The 23,160-nt window shown below is 32.4% G+C and overlaps 3 protein-coding genes and 1 pseudogene across 32 annotated transcripts in view; 1 reads left to right on the forward strand and 3 right to left on the reverse strand.

Annotated features, from left to right (window-relative positions):
• LOC101498120 (uncharacterized) overlaps window positions 1-7,679 on the reverse strand; it is a 65,762-nt gene extending 58,083 nt beyond the window's left edge. For 8 of the 30 annotated variants that reach the window (XM_073371017.1, XM_073371003.1, XM_073371011.1 and 5 more), the window contains exons 1-6: window positions 7,261-7,647; window positions 6,199-6,315; window positions 5,788-5,848; window positions 3,824-4,054; window positions 3,227-3,302; window positions 2,674-2,734 (exon numbers count right to left, since the gene is read on the reverse strand). In XM_073371017.1, the coding sequence (XP_073227118.1) occupies window positions 2,674-2,676 (3 nt within the window). In that variant the 5' untranslated portion in view covers window positions 2,677-2,734; window positions 3,227-3,302; window positions 3,824-4,054; ... (1 more) ...; window positions 6,199-6,315; window positions 7,261-7,647. Of the gene's footprint in view, window positions 1-2,673; window positions 2,735-3,226; window positions 3,303-3,823; window positions 4,055-4,348; window positions 4,474-5,740; window positions 5,849-6,198; window positions 6,316-7,260 lie in introns of all 30 variants that reach the window. The other 22 variants (XM_073371007.1, XM_073371005.1, XM_073371023.1 and 19 more) reach the window with 16 other exon arrangements.
• The window catches only part of LOC101505389 (leucine-rich repeat receptor protein kinase HPCA1-like), a 56,394-nt pseudogene extending 42,731 nt beyond the window's left edge, over window positions 1-13,663 (reverse strand).
• LOC140921119 (leucine-rich repeat receptor protein kinase HPCA1-like) lies at window positions 8,651-10,031 on the reverse strand. Its single transcript, XM_073371002.1, has 2 exons — window positions 9,427-10,031; window positions 8,651-9,222 (listed from the first exon to the last, which is right to left on the reverse strand). Exon 2 carries the CDS (start codon window positions 9,196-9,198, stop codon window positions 8,716-8,718), a length of 483 nt encoding a protein of 160 aa, XP_073227103.1. The 5' UTR covers window positions 9,199-9,222; window positions 9,427-10,031; the 3' UTR covers window positions 8,651-8,715.
• Window positions 13,664-15,471: 1,808 nt separating the features above from the next.
• LOC140918697 (MLO-like protein 10) lies at window positions 15,472-17,934 on the forward strand. The gene is made up of 7 exons (XM_073363487.1): window positions 15,472-15,589; window positions 15,666-15,706; window positions 16,179-16,355; window positions 16,586-16,597; window positions 16,717-16,781; window positions 16,903-16,963; window positions 17,881-17,934. Exons 1-7 carry the CDS (start codon window positions 15,472-15,474, stop codon window positions 17,932-17,934), a joined length of 528 nt encoding a protein of 175 aa, XP_073219588.1.
• Window positions 17,935-23,160: the final 5,226 nt, after the last annotated feature.

Consider the following 23,160-nt stretch of genomic DNA (forward strand, 5'->3'; position numbering starts at 1 on the left):
GTCTCTTCTACTTCCTGAATTAACTCTTGAACCAGAAATTGAGATTGAAATTGATTCTGAGAAAGATGGTAATGAAGGCGCTAATGTTAGATATGGGAAGAATCTAGTATATACAAGAAGAACAAAGGCCATTCCTGAATCTATTCACATTCAAGAGTCCAATCCGACTTTACACAAGGTAACGCCTCTTGATGCTTCAAATTCTAGTGATCCAATTTATGAATCTTCCCATGCACTAGAATCAGAATCCGACACACCACCAACTTATGATGACCTCCATATCCCAATTGCCCTTAGGAAGAATACTAGGACATGTACCAACAAGCCACTCTACCCTCTATCCAACTACTTATGCTTCGAACAATTCTCACCTACCCATAAAGCCTTCCTCACAAGCTTGAACACTACCACTTTACCTACCTCTCTATCTGAAGCATTGTCTGACATGAAATGGAAACAAGCCATGAACTTGGAAATGGAAGCATTGGACAAGAACGGTACTTGGGATTTTGTCCCTCTACCAAATGGAAAGATTGTCCTTCTACCAAATGGAAAGAAACCTGTAGGATGCAAGTGGGTATACACTATAAAGTACAAGGCTGATGGGTCTATTGAGAGGTATAAGGCAAGGTTGGTAGCTAAAGGATTTACTCAAACATATGGAGCGGATTACTTGAAAACATTTGCTCCGGTTGCAAAAATGAACACCGTCCGAGTAATATTATCTCTAGCAGCTAATTACAATTGGAACTTGCACCAATTTGATGTAAAAAATGCATTCCTCCATGGAGATCTAGAAGAAGAGATTTATATGGACTTACCCCCTGGATATAGTGAGCATATTGCTGCCAACACCGTTTGTAAGCTAAAGAAGGCTCTATATGGGCTTAAACAATCACCACGAGCGTGGTTTGGGAGGTTTGCTAGAGTCATGGTGGGTCTAGGCTTCAAACAAAGCCAAGGAGATCATACCCTCTTTCTCAAACACTCTGAGTCAGGGGGAGTAATAGTGTTATTGGTATATGTGTACGACATTATAGTGACCGGTGATGATGAAAAGGAGCAACAATTGTTAGGACAACACCTAGCCAAAGAATTTGAGATTAAAACCTTGGGAAAATTGAAGTATTTCTTGGGAATTGAAGTGGCTCACTCTATGAAAGGGATTTTTATATCCCAACAAAAATATATTACAGATCTTCTGCAGGAAACAGGCAAGACAGCATGCAAGCCAGCTAGTACACCAATCGATCCAAATTTACATTTGGGAAATGCAGAAGAAGACATTGCAGTTGACAAGGAAATGTACCAAAGATTAGTTGGAAGACTCATATATCTGTCACATACTAGACCTGATATTGCATTTGATGTAAGCCTAGTTAGTCAATTCATGCATCAACCAAAGGAGGTACACTTGCAAGCTGCACTCAGAATCGTGCAATATTTGAAAGGGACCCCAGGAAGAGGAATTTTGTTCAAACGAAATGGAAATGAGAGTCTTGAACATATACTGATGCTGACTATGCAGGGTCAATTATAGATAAGAGATCAACCACAGGATATTGCACTTTTCTATGTGGGAATCTTGTGACTTGGAAGAGTAAGAAACAAAGTGTGGTATCCAGATCCAGTGCTGAAGCAGAATTTAGGGCAATGGCACAAGGAATATGAGGATTACTGTGGTTGAAGATCATTTTGGAGGACCTGAAGATAAAGTGGGATAAACCAATGAAACTCTATTGTGATAATAAATCTGCTATTAGCATAGCACATAATCCAGTGCAACATGATAGAACCAAGCATATTGAAGTCGATAGACATTTCATCAAAGAAAAACTCGACAGTGGCCTAATTTGCACTCCATATGTCTCATCCCAAGACAACCTTGCAGATCTTCTAACTAAAGGGCTAAACAGCAGCAACTTTGAAAAAATTGTATCCAAGCTGGGAATGGAGAACATCTATTCACCAGCTTGAGGGGGAGTGTCAAAATCTGTTTCTATTTAATATCCCTCAATATAGGGATTCGGTTGAATAGGAGTAATAATAGGCATTTAGTTATATATGAGTACTAATAGGGATTTAGTTATGTATGAGTACTAATAGGATTTGATTGTTAAGTAATCTAGTATATATATATCTGATGTATTACCAATATAATTCATTCAAGAAATATTGAGTACTAATAGGTATTTAGTTATATATGAGTACTAATAGGGATTTAGTTATATATAAGTACTAATAGGATTTGGTTGTTAAGTAATCTAGTATATATATATATCTGATGTACTACCAATATAATTAATTCAAGAAATATTTTTACTTTAATTTTTGACACAAAGAATGATTTTCACCGCAAAAAACATGGTCACTCGTGTCTCTAACTTGTTAATGAAATCAAAACCAAATCCTTCACCTCAAGAAAATGGAAATGATAACATATCATATTAGAAAAGTTGGTCTTACTATATAAAACAAGATTGAAATTTTCTTGCAAAAAGTTGCATGTTGTCTAACCAATGATATTTCATGTGTAAGTCAGACTCTTGAACGACCCGCATGATAAATATAGAAACATTTGAAAATAAATGCGATTTACTTAAAATCTAAATAACTGGTAGTTTTCATAATCAAAGAAGAAAAACAATTGAATACATCATTGGACAAGCATACCATTGGCTAACTTGTATCTATAAGACGATATCTCCGCCTCCCACGCCTTCCATCCTCGTATCTACATAAAAGGAACCCTCAATTAGCAACAAGTTGTTAACTCAATCTACGTTAAACTTGTATCGAAAACTGAGAGCAACAACTATTTTGAGACACTATTTTTTTCAAATGTGACAAATATTTTGGGATAGGCGGAGTATAAATAAAAGAATACAAGAAGTTTGAACCACTAAATGAGACTATCACTTTTTTTAAGGCTCTATTAAATCCTTTAGACTAGATACTTACGCATCACTGTAATTAGACTTTGTTTCATTCTTCCAAAGCAAGACAACAAAAAACTATACCAAATGTGTATCCTTAAAATGCATAGATAGTTCAAAATAACTTAGGTAATGGATCGAAATTAAAAGAAAGGCACACAAATCTTTAGTCTCCCTAGAAACATCGTGTCCCTATAACAAACAACAGTTAGCTTTATAATTTCATAAATAAGGGCAAAGTTTGCAGATAAAGAGCAGTAAAGGTCAAAAGAAAGCTTTTATAAATTTACCTCCTTGCATCGGTAAGGCGTAGCATCCTCTGATAAATATCTTTGTTCATACTTCTTGTGATCCTTCGTATGATATCTATAATAATATGACAACAAAATCAGACATCTCTAATCTTTGCGTGCGTGCTATACTTTTGTTTACCCACAAAAAAAATCAATACTCATCATCATTATTATTATTATTAGCTAAAGTGTGAACAAACTTAATTATAATGTTTAATAATAAACTTATAATGATCAATAATTGATTCAAATTTTGAGAAATCAAGAGGAACATAATACTCGTTTTGAGTGAAGTTCATAAATCACTTTGAACTTAATCGATTACTTATGGATAAGTATGAAAAAAATTGCGGAAAACCAAACAATTATACAATATCTCATTGTTTATTTAACTACTATGTTCACCCCCCATAACAATAATAACAGCTCATAGTTATTCGACCACAATTTAATTAGCTCCTATGTTCACCCCATAACAATATTAAAAACTCATAGTTTATTCAACCGAAGTTTCTATTATATCTTTTTCAACATCGTCCACTCTTTCTAGCAAGTTCGATGTTGGAGAAAATTCAATATCAGAATAGTACTAACATTGGTCATTGTAGGATGAAACAGAGACGGAGTTGAGGGACTAGTGGTTTTGAAACGTAGTAGTGTAGAAGTTGTAGAGTGTACAATTGAGTCGGTGGTGCTTATGTCCATGGCTCGAACACTCGATATTCCTAATTTTAGCCTATAATTCTTCTTCGTAGTAGTGTGCCATTTTTTTATTGCCTTTGATGTTTGCTCATCAAATATTGATTTTTTCATTGTTGAGCCCATCTGCAAAATGCAGTCAATTAGTCTATCTTGAAATTTTAGTAACTTGCAAGTATAAATGATGATAGTATCATGAAATTCAAAATATGTAATATATGACATATCATCATAAATTCATAATGCAACTAAAATAACTTCAAAAAAAAATTAACGAGAATATGTCATATATCATGGAGTGTGGACAATATCATTGACTCAACAGCTAACAAATGATAAGATCTGGTACCATCTTAAAACTTGAACTTATGATCTAACTCAATCGTACAAAGCAATGTATAAGGCGAGGGCTAACAAAACCTTATAATAATCGGTATTGAGGCCATGTTTCTAGGCGATGCGAGACTAACACATTAGGAGGCTAAGTAAGGTAACTTTCCAACACATCCTTAGTGGCATCGAAAAACACACAAAGCATAATATCCCTAAACAAATTGAACACAAGTATAATATAAATATACTACCACCTCAACAAACATAATTTTGGAATCTGGAATCATAAACTCAATTAAAAGTGCATCAATAAGATTAAGAAAACCCCATTAAGAAAATAATATGCACAAGATTGCAACCAAGTTTTATAATTTTAGTCAATCATACTACCTAACTCAGTCATTACTTTGTGTCACCTAGAATCAAATTGAATTTTTAGAGTAAACTAGAAAGCATCAATTCTATAATTTGAAGATGATTATAGAGTCACTTTTAGAGTAATGCAAAAGCAAAAACCCTAATCAATGCAGAAGTTGAACAATAACAGATCAAGGATGAAAATACATACTAAAATCACCAAGATGCCAAAACCCTAATCGATGCAGAGGTTGAGCGATACAGAAACAGTCATTGATGCAGAGGTTGAGTGATGCAGAAACAATAATCGATGCAGAGTTGCGAGAAAAGGGGGGGAGTCGCGAGAAAACCGTAATCGATACAGAAACCCTAATCAATGATTTTCCCCTTTTTCATTCAGAAAAGAGGTCGAGCGAGAGAGAGACGAGAGGGTTATTGAGAGAGAATAGAGAGGATTACGAGAAGAGAGGATTACAAGAAGAGAGACGATAGGATTTGCTGATAAAGTTTGCGCAAGAGAGAAGAAAGGATTTGTTGAGAAAATAGTTTGCGCAAACTATTTTGAAGATTATGGCTCGAGATAGATTTTGGTGGACAAATTTTTTTTTCTTTTAAGGTTTAGAGTATCAGAACGGTTTTTATTAAAAATTAAACAAGAACGGTTTTTAGTGTTGGGTAAATATAACGGTAAATAATGAGAACGGTTTCGAACGAAAATTATAAAATTTATTGTCCAATTACACTGAAATATAAAAATCGTTCTCTATTTGTCTCTGTGAGAACGGTTTTTTTACGACAAAAAATTAAGCGTTGCCGTAGCATCAAAATATTGTAGTGCTTTTCATATCATTGAGAAATATTCTCTAATATACTTGAAATAATATTGGATTGATATCATTGTAAAACTATTATACTCTTATTCTTAGTCAAGAACATTTTGCTGAAAAATCATTGAAGTTATTATATTGTTTGTAAATAAAGTGGTGTACTTTCTTCAAGTAGTCTAACCTAAGATAGTGGTGTGATATCTTAGGAAGTGTGTTAGAAATTTGTAGCAGAGATCCTATTGGTTGTTTGGATGTTATCAATTCAAGCATAACTACGCCAAAACAATGTACTTACCCTTTTCAAAGAAGAAAAATAGTGAAAGACATCATTGGACAACATACCATTGGCGAACTCGTATCTATAAGGCGATGTCTCCGCCTACCACACCTTCCATCCTCATTTCTACATAAAAGGAATCCTCAATCAGCAACAAGTTGTTAACTCAATCTACATTAAAGTTGCATCGAAAACTGAAAGCAACAACTATTTTGAGACAATATTTTTTTCAAATATGACCAATATTTTGATATAGAGGGAGTATAAAAAAAAGAATACAAGAAGTTTGAGCCACTAAGTGAGAATATCACTTTTTTAATTAGACTAGATGCTTTCGCATAACTGTAACTAGATTTAGTTTCATTCTTCCAAAGCAAGACAACATAAAGCTATATCAAATCAGTATCCTTAAAACGCATAGATAATGAAAAATAACTTAAGTAATGAATCAAAATAAAAAGAAAGACTCGAAGAACCTTTAGTCTTCCAAGAAACATTGTGATAACATTGTATATCACATGAAGGACCGCTAAGAAGAATAAAAGAATGTGTAGCTGGTGCAATCCATCGACAGATATAAGGGGCTTATGTCCCTATAACAAACAACAGTTAGATTTATAACTTCATAATTGAGGGCAAAGTTTGCTGATAAAAGCAGTAAAGATTAAAAGGAACCTTTGATCTCATAAATATTACTGTTCATACTTTTTGTGATGCTTTATATGATATGTATATGAACATGGCAATATGTTTGCCATATTGGCTGTAATACAGATTCTAACCATATAGCTCTGGCCAAAAGTCAAATGTAGTGAAATGAAACCTAAAATCATAAATACTAAAAAAAAAAGAAACAAAATAATTAACATTGATTAGAGGAACATGAGATAAATAATTAAAATTATTATCATCATTACATTAGTATTCCAAATAAATATGAAAATAAAACTGTCTAGTGTCCAACATATGTCAATGTGAGCAGTGGCTGAGCTTGACTAAAGCTTGGGGTGGCCGACATAAAAAATGCAACAAAAAAACTCAACAAAAATGCAACGAAACTCAAATCAAACACCTTATATGCAACAAAAAAACTCAAAACGCTTTATATGGACATAAAATCAAACACTTTATGTACAACAAAAAAACTCAAGCACTTTACATTGACATAAAATCAAACACTTAATGTCAACACAAAAACTCTAAACAAAAATCAGTCTAATTGAAACTCCAAATCAAAATTCCAAACTCCAAATCAAAGCTCCAAACTCAATCCTAACAAAATAAGTTTTAAATTTCATGCTAACCGAACAACATAAGCAAAAACTATAGTTCCACAAAAAAATCGGGTACTGCCATATAAGTTAAGATAAATTCTTAAGATAGGTAAAAATCAACAAAATGAAGAAATCAAAACTGACATAAGAGCGACAAACTAAGAAAAATGGAAATCAAAACTAACACGACGAACTATCAAAACTAACTAACAAACATCAGCACTAACTAACAAAAATCAGCACTAACAAAATAGAAATCCGAACCCTTTGAACAAAACAGCAACGCGATCTGGAGACAGATGAGGTTGCGGCGAACAGAGAGCGACGAACGGCCACAGAGGCAGTCAGGCAGAGGCGACCGCAGGCGGAGGGCCGAGAGATGAGACGCGAAACTGAGCCGGAGGCGGAGGCGAGACGCGAAAATGAGCCGGAGGCGAGACGCGAAAATGAGTGAGACTGAGGCGGAAGCGAGACAGTTTCAGGATGTGTTCAAGTTCGTTTTCGCAGGGCAGGACAATTTCACAGGATCGTCGCAGGATAGGAGGGAGAGAAACATGAAGAGGAGAGAGATTTAGGGCAAAGGTATGGTTGTAATGTCTTAGTTTTAACGAGGATATTTATAATTTGAATATTTTACCTATAATTTTTTTTTTTCTTCGAGTTGCTGTGGCCCCTTTAGTCCCTACTAAACTCTGCCACTGAAACGTGAGTTTCAAATGCAAAACTAACACAACACCGATCATTAAAGTTACATTTAATTTCGTTCATTTTTTTAAATTATTTTGTGTTAATGTGCAAGTGTTTATATATAATATTTTTATATGCCTGGATGCTTTGTGATTATATGTTTATAACTATTAATTGGTTGATTAAAATTTTACCAATTTTGACTTTTTTCAAGGCTTCAAGCAAATATTTTTCTGTCCGTTTCTAAGCCATTAACAAACAAAAAAGACTCATGAATCATGCTAGGATTTAAAAAACCTAATAAGCAAAATAATTCCCCAATTTCAAAAAAATTATAAAATTTCACTTATTATTATTATTATTAATTAATTTTATTTTTATTGTAATTATTATTATTATTATTATTATTATTATTATTATTATTATTACTATTATTATTATTATTATTATTATTATTATTGTTATTGATATTGTTATTGTTATTGTTATTATTATTGTTGTTATTATATTATTATTATTGTTGTTAATATTATTATTATTGTTAATTATTATTATTATCATCATGATCATTATTATTATTCTTATAATAATAATAATAATAATAATTATTATTATTATTATTATTATTATTATTATTATTATTATTATAAAAGCAATTTCATACTCTCTTTTTAAGATCTAGATTCTTTGTTGTTAGCCGTAAGTACGTTTATTAGATCAAAGTTGAACGATATAGATATTAAGTTTGATAATTCATGTTATAAAGAAAATTTAAATATATAAATTTTGTAAACTACTTTGTCAAAATCATGTTCTAGTCTCTGCATGTAGTTGCGCGTGTGCAGTATGGTTTAGTTGACCCACAAAAAATATTCTTACGACCTGCATGACTTGATTTGTAAAAATCTTGACTAAAGACTTGCTGCATTTCCTCCTAAACAACATTATATTTCTTATACAAAAGTAAAAGTTTTTGTTTGAAAAAGAGAGAATGCAAAAAGAAAATGACACATGTAATTAAATGTGTGGCATCTATTTAGATTCCACTTTTGTTGCAAGTGTGTACCCTCCACTATAATCAAAGGCATTATTGTCATTCTTAGTAAAAGTAGCATCAATATAAGGATGTCTCATTGCAGCACCCTTAGAAACTCCAAAATCATTGGCAGAAGAGGAAGTAGAAGTAGAATTTGTGTTCATTCCATCATTATGCAATATGGTTTCTAATGCTTTCACAACTTCACTCATAGTTGGACGATTTGCGGCCGATTCCTCGACGCATTGCATTGTCAACTCTAAGAATCTCTCGAATCCTATTGGATTTGCAGTGTTTCTCACCACTGGATCTATTAGTTCGTTCAAACTATAATACTCTTCTTCTCTGTTGTTCGACAAAGTTCGAACCTCGCGAACAATGTACTTACCCTTTTCAATTGGTTGTTTGGATGTTATCAATTCAAGCATAACTACACCAAAACTGTATACATCACTTTTGTCAGTTAGTTGTTGAGTCATGTAATATTCAGGATCAAGATATCCCTGCAGAAGTAAAGTATTTTGGATATCAAGTTATGCGATCACGTGAATACAGAGAATTCAAATCCGTCGATCAAAATTTATGTTTGCTTTGAAGCAAAGTCGAACAATTAAAATCCAAATAAAATTTGAATATTGTTATTTTATTAAATTAGTTATTTAATTGTATATATAGTGCAACATAAGAAATGGTGCAATGTTACTCACCAATGTTCCTTTAACCTGAGTTGAGACATGACCTTTCTCACTGTCTGATACCAGCTTAGACAGACCAAAATCTGCAACCTTTGCTGTCAAATTTTCATCCAGCAAGATATTGGTTGACTTCACATCTCCGTGGATTATGAGAGGGTTGGCAAGTTCATGTAAGTATGCAAGTCCTCTAACCGAACCAAGAGCGATACGAAGTCTCCTCTTCCAATCAAGTTGAATGTCAGATCTCCTTGCAACTCACATTCATTGATGCAAAAGATTCTATTAATTGCTTAAGCAGTATTGTGCATTTCAGATTTGTAAAAGAGCAGCTATAGCACAGTGAAATTTGACCAAATAACTATTGTTTTGCAATACGCTATTTAATGCATAATATTGTCGGCTATATCTTTGTTATGCAACGAAATTTGAACAAACTGTTATATTCCACAATTACAATTGATAACACTCATATATCTTTTTGTTCTATAATAAATGCCAAAAAATAAGCTGCAATGAAACATCTGTACAGTACAACATAAGTCTTAAATAATTTTTCTTCATTCAAGAAATTTTTTTACCAAATAGTTTAATCAGCAAAAGTTCATTATTAAATTTTAAAATTGTTTTTCATTCATAGAATAAGATTAGATTTCAGCTTGTGTTCCTTCACTGTGAACTGACCTGACAAAGTCTCCCTAAGTGAACCATTGGTGATAAATTCGTAAACCAACATCTGTTCTCCTTGTTCAAAGCAGAACCCCACAAGGCCAACAAGATTCTTGTGATGAAATCTTGAAAGCAACTCTATTTCATTCTTGAACTCTAGGCCTCCTTGCATTGATCCTTGCTGAGCTCTTTTGATTGCAACTATTTTTCCATCACGGAGAACCCCTTTGTACACCTAGTGCCAATAATAGAGAATTATTAAAATATCTTCCTAAACTAGAAGTAGGTTTCTTCCTCTGTTCCTTTTTTATAGTCGTTTTAAGGTTATTCACACATCCCAATAGAGTCAATAAATTTGGTTAGTTTAGATGAAATTATTTGTCTTTCCTGTAATACCTTTAATTATTTATTATCTCATTCCACCAATTTCTTCCTATGCAATATATAGTTAGGGATAATTTTTGTAAAACGATAATTAATTCTACATGGAACTTTTAAAAGGACAAGTAATAAGAAAGAAAAAATTCATAAAAAAAGGCACAAAAAGGAACAAAGGGAATAAAAAGAAGAAAATACCTTGCCATAGCCACCAAAGCCTAACTCGTTGCTTCCAGAGAAATTGTTGGTTCCCTTTTTGAGTTCATCATAAGAGAACCATCTTGCTCCCTTCAATTGTGGTGCACCTCCACTATCCGTGCCACTTGGTGCCCAGGATGCTGCAAAAAAGAAATGCTTGTGGTGTAAGCAAAGTTGATGATAGTTTTTCTCAAACTGCTAATTTTGTGATATGCTATTGATAGGTAACACTAGTTATAACAAGAAAATCTAAGTGATAACTTTGTTTGATTACCGAAAGGTCTACTTATTCCAATGGCTTTCTCTGCGCGCTTCTTTTGGAGGATTGCGTATACTCCTAACCCTATAAGGCACAGAATTAGACATATGCTCCCAGTTGCTATCCCAATAATAACACCTCTGCTAAAAGAGGCTCCTCTGTGAGAATCTGAAATAGTATATAGTTACATGTAGTTATGTAAATTTTGAGACACAAATTTGACAACAAAAATCGATAGCAATATGGATGGTTAACACAGTTCAAATATATAGTTATTTACGTTTAGTGATTAGTTAATAAATATAACAAGGTGCCACAATTCATTAACCATCTGCTGAATGCTGAACGTAACTAACCACGATTTTCAAGTGTTCGAATAAATATGATATGTATTAACCACAATTTGTGATAAAAAATATACCTTAAAATTGTTGTGAATAATATTCAAAGTCATGGCTAATCATGTTCTGTAGATGATTAATGAGATACTACACTTTGTTATAACCATTAACCATCTACTAAACATAATTAACCATGTATTCAAACTACATTGTTAACCATCAAAATTGTTGTCGAATTTTGTCCTCATATTTTGTGTCAAAATAACACAACTCTGCATAGAAGTTGCAATTGTTAGTGTATTGTATTTGTATCTTACTTGGAAAAGCATAAGGAGATGCAATGAAGTAATAGGGTCCAAAATCATGTGGGCTTGTATGTTTGATTACTCAATGCAAATCCAATTCTTTGAACTTCTGACCTATTAAAATTCAGTCCTGTTGGTGGAAACAGTGCTAGATGTATTTGAAGATAATCATCACTATTGAAGAAAAGGTTTTGTAAAGAAACTGAGCCAGGTGTTAAACCCAATTTCACCCATAAACTCATTTCAAGTGAATGGAAAATAGTTATATTCGACAGTTCACTGAACAAGGGTCCTCTAAAGAACAACATTCCTTGGTATGGATAAGCACATTCACAACTTTGTGGACTTACATTTTGATCAGGGGGACATGATAATTCTCCACAATTAGCCAAGCTAGTTGAATAGGGTTTTTTAGGTTGTTGCTGAAGTTGACAGTATTTTGTATTAGAGATACCAGTGCTGCACACTGGATTTCCTATGAGACTGAAAAGGCATGCATAGGTAGAAAATCACTACATCAGAAAAAGAGCACATGGAACATAGTTTTAAATTGCGGTAGGAGTTGCGGTTACATTGTGAATTTTTATATTGCGATAAAATGTGACTAATGTGGCCATAATTTCCAGTGCATTAGCAGTTGCAGAGACCTTAAAAACTGCTATATTGCTGTTGCAAACCGCAATTTAGAAGCACAACATGAAGTATCAAATTAAAAGCAAAAAGAAAAAGTCTCACATCAATGTGTTATTGTATTGTGAACCGACTGTTACCCTTGAAATCTGGTTGTCTTGTAAGTCCACAAGCTGCAATTGGGGACATGTTGTCACCCATGTCTAGGGTTTTGTTCAATGCATTGTTTCTTAGTTTCCTGAAAATAATTTAAAACATGAAAATTTATGTTATCGTATTTCCATTTTATGTAGTATATTCTAATCTTAAGCTCTAGCTATCTTCAACATAGAAGTTTAGGACTTACATTTGCTGTATTTGAGGAATGCTGAAGAGTTCTGATGGAAGAGGACCTTCAAGAGATCCAAACTCCATAACACTAAGCATAGTATAGGTTATGGAGAAAAAAATGTGCTTGTTAGATTTCATAACTTGGTAAAGAAGAAACTTTATTTTTGTGTAATTTATAGACTTACAGAGTGGTGAGTGATTGTAGAGTGGAGAACCAAATTGGAACTTCTGATGGATCAAAAGAATTATTACTAAGATCCCTACATAACATTATCAACTGATTAGCATTATGTGAATGATAAATAACATGACCAATATAAACTCATGCCAATTACTTACACATAGTTGAGGGAAACCAATGAAGTTAAGTCTGGCAAAGGACCTGACAAATTGTTGTGTGCTAAATTCCTGGAAGAGGACACCATTATATAAATATCCATGAGAAGGGATCAAGTTACTCTGCTTAATAACTCATTTTTAACAATGGATTTCATCAGTTCAACCGTCGAAATAAAAGTTTTTATTGAGTGGATCAACTCCACAAGTTTAATATAATTTTGTATGTTTGATAACATAATATTTGATTATTAATATATTATGATAATTCTAGGTAGAGTTGTTTTGATAGTAACTTCATCACTCCTCAATATCCATTGTTGTTATTATAAAATCCTTTTACTTGTCCACATCTCAAATCTAAGTACTCACAATTCGTTGATGCGAATAAGGTTATTGAGATTTGAAGGAACCTCTCCTGTCAAGAAATTTCGATCGAGCCGACTGTCATAAATCGAAACAATCAAGAAAAATTAATCAAAGAATGATATTCAGTATAATGGAAATGAAAGGAAGAAGGAACTAAGTGAATGAAAAGAAGATTTTAAATGTTAAGGAACTACTTACAGAACTTCAACTGTGTTAACTAGTCCTATTGTAGAAGGTATACTCCCACTTAAATCATTCCCATAAAATAATCTGTCAGAAAAAAAACAAAAGTTCAAAACAGCACAGAAATTGAGAGTTGAGAATGTATAAGCTCATAAAAACCTATAAATGCTAAAATATCAACTTACATGTGTATGAGTGCCATGTCAGAGCTGAAAAGTTTGGAAGGAATGGAACCAGAAAGCTGGTTTTTATTGAAATGACTGCATCAAATACCAATCAAATCAGGATTCAAGATGAGATTCATGTCCAATAAGACACACTAGAGATTGATATTGAAGGATTTCATTTAGTATAGTAAGCTACTGATAACCATGATCAAAACAATGTTGATATTACTCAATATAACATTAGCAACTAATAATAGAGGAAATGATGAAAGGGGTCATTTTTCTACGCACCAACTAAAAAATACTCACAAGTGTCAACAAAGAAACAAAATGTAGTTAGAGTTTTGGTTGAGATTTTTGGGTTAGAGTTTGTTTTCTAAGGAAGGAAAAGGGTACCCATCTCTTGAGAGTTGTTTACTGAGACACATTGAGGTAAATGCACAACTCTAATTCTAATATTAATTCATAGAAAAATGTAGTTTTGAGTAAAAATCTTATTTTTTGTGCTTAGAGTATATTTAAATGATTTTGATGGTTTCCTAGAGTTAGCTAAACTTTAGAATAAATTTTTCTAAAGTCTTGGAAATATTTTTGATACTTAGATTTGTCAACTGAGACCCTGTCGGCTACTCTGAGAGTTGTTGGAGAGCAAACTTAGACGATTCTCCATAACTGTGACTTGACGACGATCATCGTCATATATTTTTATATAATGCTATTATTATTATTTTACTTGTTTTCTACGTTAGGTGCACCTAGTTACCTCGTGTTGATTAGGGAGAGTTACCCGTTAGATGGAACCGCCCTTATGAGAAATGCCATCCGTAGGAGAAGAGGGCTATCAACACGATGTAAGCTCCCTAATCGATACCTGATGATGCGTTGCGGGATTGAGAGGAGAGGGTCATCCGTTAGATGGAGCCACCCCTAAGGAAAAGGCCACCCTTAGGAGGAAAGGGCTATCAATGAGATAAAGCTGCCTCTTGGTTCTAAAAATTTGTATTGTTACTTGTTTGATTTTTATGATGATTTTAAGGTTGTTCATTTTGATTTCGTTTCGATATTAACCAGAGTTTTTTTAATATATTTGTCAAGCGATTAAATTATAAGTTTTAATGACTATATATGTATATATTTAAATTTAGAATTTTTCTAGACTTTTAAGTAATATTGTGTAACATAATTGCCGCCCGATTGTAAAACAGTTATTCGTGCCTTTTTGTGTTTCCCTTCTAATTAATGGTGGTTGTTGTCTCCTCACTAAGTCTTTGTGACTTACCCCTTTATGTTGCTTATTTTTTCAGATTCGCAGGCAGCTGAGTAGCAAATTATTATTTGATCCAAGTCTTAATATATTTCTTTTTGGTAGGCCTCTTTGATCGATGACCTTTTTTTTTTTGTAACGTCTGTTGAGTCTATGTAAATTGCAGCTATTTTGGAGTTTAGAAGTTTTTGGAAAGTGTATTAAACGATTAGATTATGTTCTTTGAATTGTGACTGAATTGAGAATTTAACAGGGATCTTATAAATTTGGAAATGTTGAATTTACAGAGGATACTCAGTCGAAATTTCGAGTAAAAAGTATATATATATATATATATATATATATATATATATATATATATATATATTTTGAAATGGTTAGAGAACTGTTTAGATGTTTAATTGATAAGTTAATTGATAGACTTGCCAGACTAGCAGTATAGCTTGTGCGCCGGTCACGACATTTAAATTTCGGGTCGTGACAGCATCATGTGTAGGTCAACATTTCACTGAAAAGTAAATTCAACTTCCAAAATTACATCAAGAGAGCGTTGGAGGATGACTTTAAGGTAGCTATGGGAGTCAGGTAACATTTTTACATTGCACATTTAAAGCATTATTTATAATTATTAATGGTGTTTTTGGTGATAACTGGTTGGTTTGAAATAGATGCTTATTATGTGTACTGTGTTATTGATAGTCCTGTTCTCCGGGCTTCATTTGTTCTTCTCATCCTCCTAAATGTTAATGGTAAGTAGATTGAATACTACTGAACTTACTTTTCTGCAGTTGAATATTAAATTGGTTAATCCTATTTATTTGTCAGGATGGTATACTATGTTTTGGGCATCTCTGATTCATGTTGTTGTAAGTAAGTATTATGTTCTCTGTATAAAATTTGGTGATTGGTTGAGATCATGGTTATTAAATCGATATTTAAACTGCAAATTGGAATACCTGTTTTTGAAATTATGAATTGAATCTTATTATGGGTCGTCATACACTAGCAATTATATTTTTTAAATAAAAAAGTGTTATAAGAAACCTATAAGCTTATACATCGCCTACTAATATCAAAATAATTCAAGTAAAATGAAATAACAAAAAAAAGAGGATGGTCCGTACTAAGTTTAGGTAGTGATTCATTATAATGAATCGTCATTCATCAATAACGAATTGGGATTCAAGATGAAATTTGTGTCCAATATAAATACTCTCTAAAGATTCATATGGATTGAGTTCATTTTTTTTTGTAATCGAGATACGACTCACATGTATCGCAAGATATTGATAACCATGGTTGAGAATACCACTACATTAATGATTTAATTTGCTGTAGATAATTTTGGCTATTGGAACAAAACTTCAAGCCATTTTGGAAAAAATGGCTATAGAAATCACAAGGAGACATTTTATTGTTCAAGGAGGAATTCCTGTTGCCCAAGACTCAGACAAATATTTTTGCTTTGGTTGGCCTGAGTTACTTCTTCCTCTTATCCATTTTGTCTTGTTTCATGTAAACAATTAGTTAAATATAGTGTAAAGAAGATAAATCTTTTGGTGACTCGAGCTTACAATTTTTTTAATTCATTTTATATTACTTAAGATATTTTGATGGATGTGGAATTAAACAAGTAGAAAACGTTTTCTAGTTCAATCAAGTGGTGTCAAATAGCAGCACTATAGAATAGTGGAATTTGAATGAGTTATTAATGCTTATAGCTTACTGATACTTTTTTGTTGCAGAATTCCTTTCAAGTAACATATTTCTTGTGGATGTGGGTAAGAACCACCTTTTCACCTTAAATATTGTTTTTTTTAGTCTATGTAGATTATGGTTAATGGCTAACAATGAATGATGATTTCTTAATTTGCAGTACTCTTTTGGGATGAACAGTTTGATTTTGTTTTTCAAACTTTCAATAATCTTAGAAATTTTAGGGTAAGTTTGATATGAAATTCTTATTTGCAATGAAATGAATTTCATACTTACAATTCTTTTTAGTATGATAGAAGTATTACCACCATAAATTAATATTTGATGAACTTATGTGGTTTTGAAGGGTTGGGGTGTTGTGCCTCTGCAGCTACATCACTCTTCCACTATATGCTCTTGTTACTCAGGTACATGATGATCAAAATCATTCTTTGGTTAAGCTTTTTGTCCGACACTGATATGTGTCTTTCTCGATGCCACTAAGAATGTGTTGGAAAGCTACCTTAGATAGCCTCCTAGTGTGTTAGTCTTGCATCGCCTAGAAATATGGTTTCAGAACCGATTGTTATAATGCTTTGTTAGTCCTCACCTTATACATTGTTTTGTACGATTGAGTTAGATCATAAGTTCAAGTTTTAAGATGGTATCCAAGCTTATCATTTGTCAGTTGTTGAGTCAATGACATTGTCCACACTCCATGATATATGATATATCCTTGTTAGTTTTTTTTTTTTTAAGTTGTTTTAGTTGTATTATGAATTTACGATGATATGCCATATATTACATGTTATGAATTTGATGATACTATCATAGTTTAACATCATTTATACTTGCAAGTTACTAAGATTTTAAGATGGACTAATTGACTACATTTTGCAGATGGGATCAACAATGAAAAAATCAATATTTGATGAGTAAAAATCAAAGACATTAAAAAAATGGCACAAAGAAGAAGCCTCTACTAAAATTGGGAAAGTCGAGTGTGCAAACCTTGGACAGAAGTACCACCGATTCAATGGTTCACTCTACAACTCATCAAACTTGCCAGTAAGATTGGATGCGGTTGAAGAAGATACAATAGAAACTATAGTCGAATAAGATCCATTGTTGCTAGATTACTCCCATCTCTCTGGTATGCACCATCAAGCTCATCTACAAACTTGCAACTGCCTCAAGGATGGTTTTGCCGCATCCATGTTTGTTGAGCATACTAAAAATTGGATTCCCCACTGCTACTGCACTGTGCCTCTGTTACTACCTCCACCATTTCTGCTATGTTGCCTATTTTTATTTCTGTTATGAACTTCTGTATTGCTGTTACCAGCTTCAACATCTGGACTTCGTTATCATCTCTATTACTGTTATTGCGATCATGTGATATCACATTGACAGAGCCATAATGTCAAAATATCCCTTTTTTTCCTCTTTAATATGGATTTTTACTTTTAACTGAATCAGGAGAATATTATTCATTAAATAAACTGTTGAGCAGGCATTAAACACCAGATATAATACAATCCATAAGATAATGTACCTGTAAAGCAATAGCAGAAAGATAACAACACTAGAATTTACCATTTACACAAATTTCTGTTTGTAATGCACTCAAACACTTTACAACCAGTAAGAACACTAACTTAAGGAATATAACAGCTCTAGCTTCAGACTGAATATACTCCTTGGTGCAAAAAACTAGTCCCATAACATAGTGTAGATAAGTTCTATGCCAAGTTGGGCAAATGGCCTAAATAAGCTAGTCTCATAATACATAAGCCATCACACAATGTGCTATTCCGTTATCACAGTTTTGGAGCCGACCGCTATTCGGGATCGACAACCTAGTCTAAAATTACCATTTCAGGATCTATTAACTATAATTGTGATCGAAGATAAAAGGTAAATACCAAAGCTAATCTTCTATACTGTGATTGTGTCTTGCCCTACTTTCTGCATTGGCTTGAGTGATTTTTGCAAAATAAACAGAAGGGTTTTGTTCCGTCTGCTCGAGCTTGAAGAACTCCAAATGAACCGGCGTATTCGGGTCCAATACGCTGTTGTATCCCTGCAGATATTTCTCTTTCTAACCATACAATTGCTAGTACACTTACTGTGATTCCCGATACAAGAATCAAAATAGGTACAAAGTATCCATAGAATTCCATAGACCTCTTTTAAAGATTCCAATCCAGAAAAAGAATTTATATCTTGGACTTCCGTTGTATCAATTATCATTTCAACGATCAATTTCTCCCATAATGATATCTATGCTACCTAGTATTGTCATAATATCAGCCAATTTCATTCTTTTAACTAATTGAGGAAGAATTTGCAAATTGATAAAACCTGGTGGACGAATTTTCCATCTCCAAGGAAAACCATTCTGATCTCCTATTAGAAAAATTCCTCAATTCTCCCTTGGGGAGATACTTGGTCTCATACTCATCTATAAAAAGTTAAATATTTAGATACTTGGTCTCGTACTCATGAAACAATGCTATACATTTGCATGATGGTTTTACATGCATGTTCATCATCATATTTTCATTCATGCATGTCATAACTTTTTCTCTAATAATCAGCAAAAAATAAAAAAATAAAAAATTAGAAATGATGTTGCATTGGTATGTGTTCTTGGAATGATGTTTATTTAAAAAAAAGTTGAATTAATCATTCCTCTTTGAAAAATAAAATTTGTCAAATCATGAATGAATTCAAAATCAATTGAGAGACTCTTGAGAAACACTTCATAATCTTTCTTGACAAAAAAAACATCTTAATAAACAAAGGAATGTGTATTATGACTTTTCTCGAACAAAAGCCTGTGCTGAAAGACTGGGCTCATCATGTTCATGACTACAGTTCAAACTGATAGTTGATTTATGCTTTCTTGATCAACTTATGTGCTAAAATGACCGTTTCTTTTGTTGTCCCCCGGGGTAGACATCTTGTTGACGATGACTAATTTTATCTTCCAATCTGTTACTTTGTTATGCAATTTTAGTTTGATATAGTAGTTTGGTTACTGTATCTTGTTTTTCTTTGAACAGTCGATTGATGGATCCAGTAACTACTGACTTGAGAAATATTGATAGTTAAGCCAAGGTATGGATACAGGTTTATTGTTTTTAAGTCAAATCAATAGAATGGTTGTATACTATTTGTACGCGCTCTATAATAAAATTGTCTAAAAAGTATATATTTGTTTGTGATCTATCCGAAAATGCGATTAAGGTGTATTTTAAGCCCTTAAACTTTTGTGGGCTTAGGTGGTCTAATGGCTCACTTTTAAAAAAAAAAGATTGATATTTTGTTGAGAAAAAAGAAATTCAATTTTTTTCGAGAAATTAATTTTGTGATTCGAAAAAAAAAATCGATTTAAAAAAAATATATATATTAGATTTTCTTGAGAAAAATAAATATAAAAAAAATTTCTCAATTAACAAAACATTGGACCTATGAGCCTCTTTCCTAAACCCACTAAAATAATAGGTCGGGTCTTTGAAAAATAGATTTCAATAAGAAATCTAATATTAAAGGTTTAGTATGAGATTTTTAAAATAGAGTTTGAGACTTTAAAACTTTATTGATACTTCTACCCACAAGGCAGAAATGAGATCAAAGAAAGAAGAAGCCTACTTTCCCAATACATTCACTTATTTGCTAGTACTGAACTTCTCACAGTGAGGAACCTATCTCAAACTGATAGCTTCTTACAATTAGCAACATTTTAAATTACATTGGGAATTTTATCATGCCTCAAAAATTAAATTATCTAGCTATGTTGATTTATTTAAGATTAATGAGCACCAGCATACCCAATGGATGGGTGATAGAAATGCTGACCTAGTTCCTTTTGCTAGACAAAATGTTACTCAAGATTAAATTAATAAACTTTTACTATTAAGCAAAAACAAACAAACATGTAAGCTTAGCAACTTGATAATTGAAGAGCCGACGAGAGAAATCCAAATATGCTTTTTCTCCTGAGCATCAGCATGTCCAAAGGATGCATTGAGAACTGCTGGTCTAGTTCCTTTAGCTAAACAAACTGTTATTAAAGATTCATAATATGAAGTCTTTGTTGAATCTTTTGTTGGGGTATGTTGTAAATCTTGATAAAGAAGATGATGAAATTGATGATGATGATGAATGTTGCACAAATAAGTTCCAAAACGTGTGCATCACACTAAGCTTTAGGTTCAATTCGCCTCATCAATCTATAATTTATCGTATATCTAATTAATGATCATTTTTATTTATTATATTTTTATATTCACAATTAAATATAAAAGACATTTATATATATATTGGATGCAAACGGATTAACGACGAATTCCCTTCAAGATATTTTGAAATCCTTAAAGTGAATTGCACATTTACATTAAGCTTATCGATTAATGATAGTTTACAGAATAAAGTTCTTTCATTTACTCTCGAGTACTAGATAAAAGAAAAATTGACTCAGAAATATTTTTGACAGAAAGTTAGTTCATGTAACATGAAAATTGTGTTCTTCTTTTCTGCCTCTAAAGTGTTTCTATTTATAGAGAAACTCATACCAATTGGTGAAAGAAAACAATTCTTGAAAAAGATCGTAAACTTTGGTAACTTAAAAGATGTATTAGTTTGAATTAAACTCAAGCATTGCAACCACTTGACCAAGTGGTCCATTAAGTTATTTAATTTTGCTATATTAATATAGCTATCAGAGAATTCCAAATATATTTTAGAAATTCTCCACCATTTTCAAAATATATTTAAATCCGTTATTTTGGAAATCTCATAGTTTCAGATAACGGTATCTTACGATTTGAATCAATACTTGGTAAATTATGTTTTCACTCATCCCCAAATAGATTGGTAGACAAGTTTTGAATCAACAATTCATTAAAACAAGTATGCATAACTCACACATGAAATCTCGGTACCATTGATCGAAATATAAAAGTAACACATTTTATGAGGCCTTGTGTCTCATATCATTTTCATGAGAATTTGAGTCAAGCTTTTGAACTCTATGAAACGGCTCGCTTCATTCTCATATAGGTGGACTATATCATAAAGACACTCATAATTATATATTCCAACAAATATATGTTATATATCCATTAAAAAGAAACCTCATCCTACCACTTTTATTTTATGGTCCAAGTACTTTTATCCTATGGGGTGTATCTATTGTCAAATACTTCAATCACTCTAATAGTGTACTTTCATCATTGAATTCAAGATTTGATGTTACTCAAGCGTGAGTTGATCGTTTTCACCATTGGTGATTATTTAGATATAGGATTGTATCAAATCCCTAATAATGTCTTCAACAGCATGTCCTTTGTTAGACCTTTTGTCATAGGATCTGCAAGATTCTTTTTAGTTCTTACAAACACTATGGATATCACTCCATTAAATCCTTTACATAGCTATTTCTTAAACCAATATGTATTGATTTTCTATTATATACTTGACTATATGCTTTTGATAGTGTGTATTGACTATCACAATGTATGGATATTGATGCCATTAACTTTGGCCAAATTGGTATCTCATACAACAAATTTCTTAGCCATTCAACCTCTTTACTACCTGCAACTAGAACAATAAATTATGCAGTCATACTGGTGTCTGCAATGCAAGTTTGTTTCTTTGAACCCAAGAAACTACACATCCACCAAAGTTGAAGATCCATCCACTTGTGGAAGCATGATCTTAACATGATTTACCCAACTAACAATTGTATATCTTTCCAAAACTGAAGGATATCCACTATAGATAATTTTTTCTTTAAAATATTTTAATACTTTATTAATAGTATGTCAATCTTCTTTACTTGGATTGCTTGTATACCGACTTAACCTTCCAACAACATATGCTATATCATGTCTAATACAAGTCATGACTTACATCAAGCATCCGATTATCTTTTATATTCTTGATAATGTTGATCAACTATCACCAAATCATGGCCCTTTTGTCATTTAATCTTTTCCCATTGTATCACATACAAATAATAAGAATCTTAATTGTCACATACACAAACTTTTATGCAACAAAGGTGAAGTTGTTCATGCCACTAATTCTAAGTCACACAACTTTGTATCTACCTCTAACTTTGTTGTTCAAGCATCACATCATTTGATTTCAACAATCAAGTCAATGACTATGAAGAATAAAAGTCAATGATTTTGATGGAGAATAGACAACAACTTTGATGGAAAGTCAAAAGCTCTGATAGATTGAAAAACATATGGAATTGGACTTAGTCGTATCCTTGCTTCTGAAGGTCCAAAATTAAGCCCAAATTTTGTTCCCTCCCAAATCCAATCAAGCGTAGGAATAAAGATTTAAGCTGAATTATTTTTAAATGCAAGACAATATTTACCCAAAATCATTCTAGAAAATGTGTCTGGACCAAATTTGGGAAGGATTTAGCTCACAGCGGTTATATTCCAAATGTATGAATCAAAATTATTTTTGGTGGAAATCTTTGTTGACTAAGCTACAAATCAAATACGATTTATAAAATTTTTGTTGACCAAACTACAAATCAAATATGATTTATAAAATCTTTGGAATTGATGTATTTAATTCACTCTATAAATAGTAG

This window comes from Cicer arietinum, chromosome 7 (assembly GCF_000331145.2).
Source record: "Cicer arietinum cultivar CDC Frontier isolate Library 1 chromosome 7, Cicar.CDCFrontier_v2.0, whole genome shotgun sequence".
NCBI lineage: Eukaryota > Viridiplantae > Streptophyta > Magnoliopsida > Fabales > Fabaceae > Cicer > Cicer arietinum.

Bases quoted from the DNA above. Each gene is read 5' to 3' on its own strand.
- LOC140921119 (XM_073371002.1), bottom strand. From the start codon at position 9,198: ATGACTCAACAACTAACTGACAAAAGTGATGTATACAGTTTTGGTGTA.
- LOC140918697 (XM_073363487.1), top strand. From the start codon at position 15,472: ATGGTGTTTTTGGTGATAACTGGTTGGTTTGAAATAGATGCTTATTAT. The intron at 15,707-16,178 runs GTAAGTAAGTAT...AATTTGCTGTAG, and splicing joins CATCTCTGATTCATGTTGTT to ATAATTTTGGCTATTGGAAC. The intron at 16,964-17,880 runs GTACATGATGAT...TGCTGTTACCAG, and splicing joins TATATGCTCTTGTTACTCAG to CTTCAACATCTGGACTTCGT.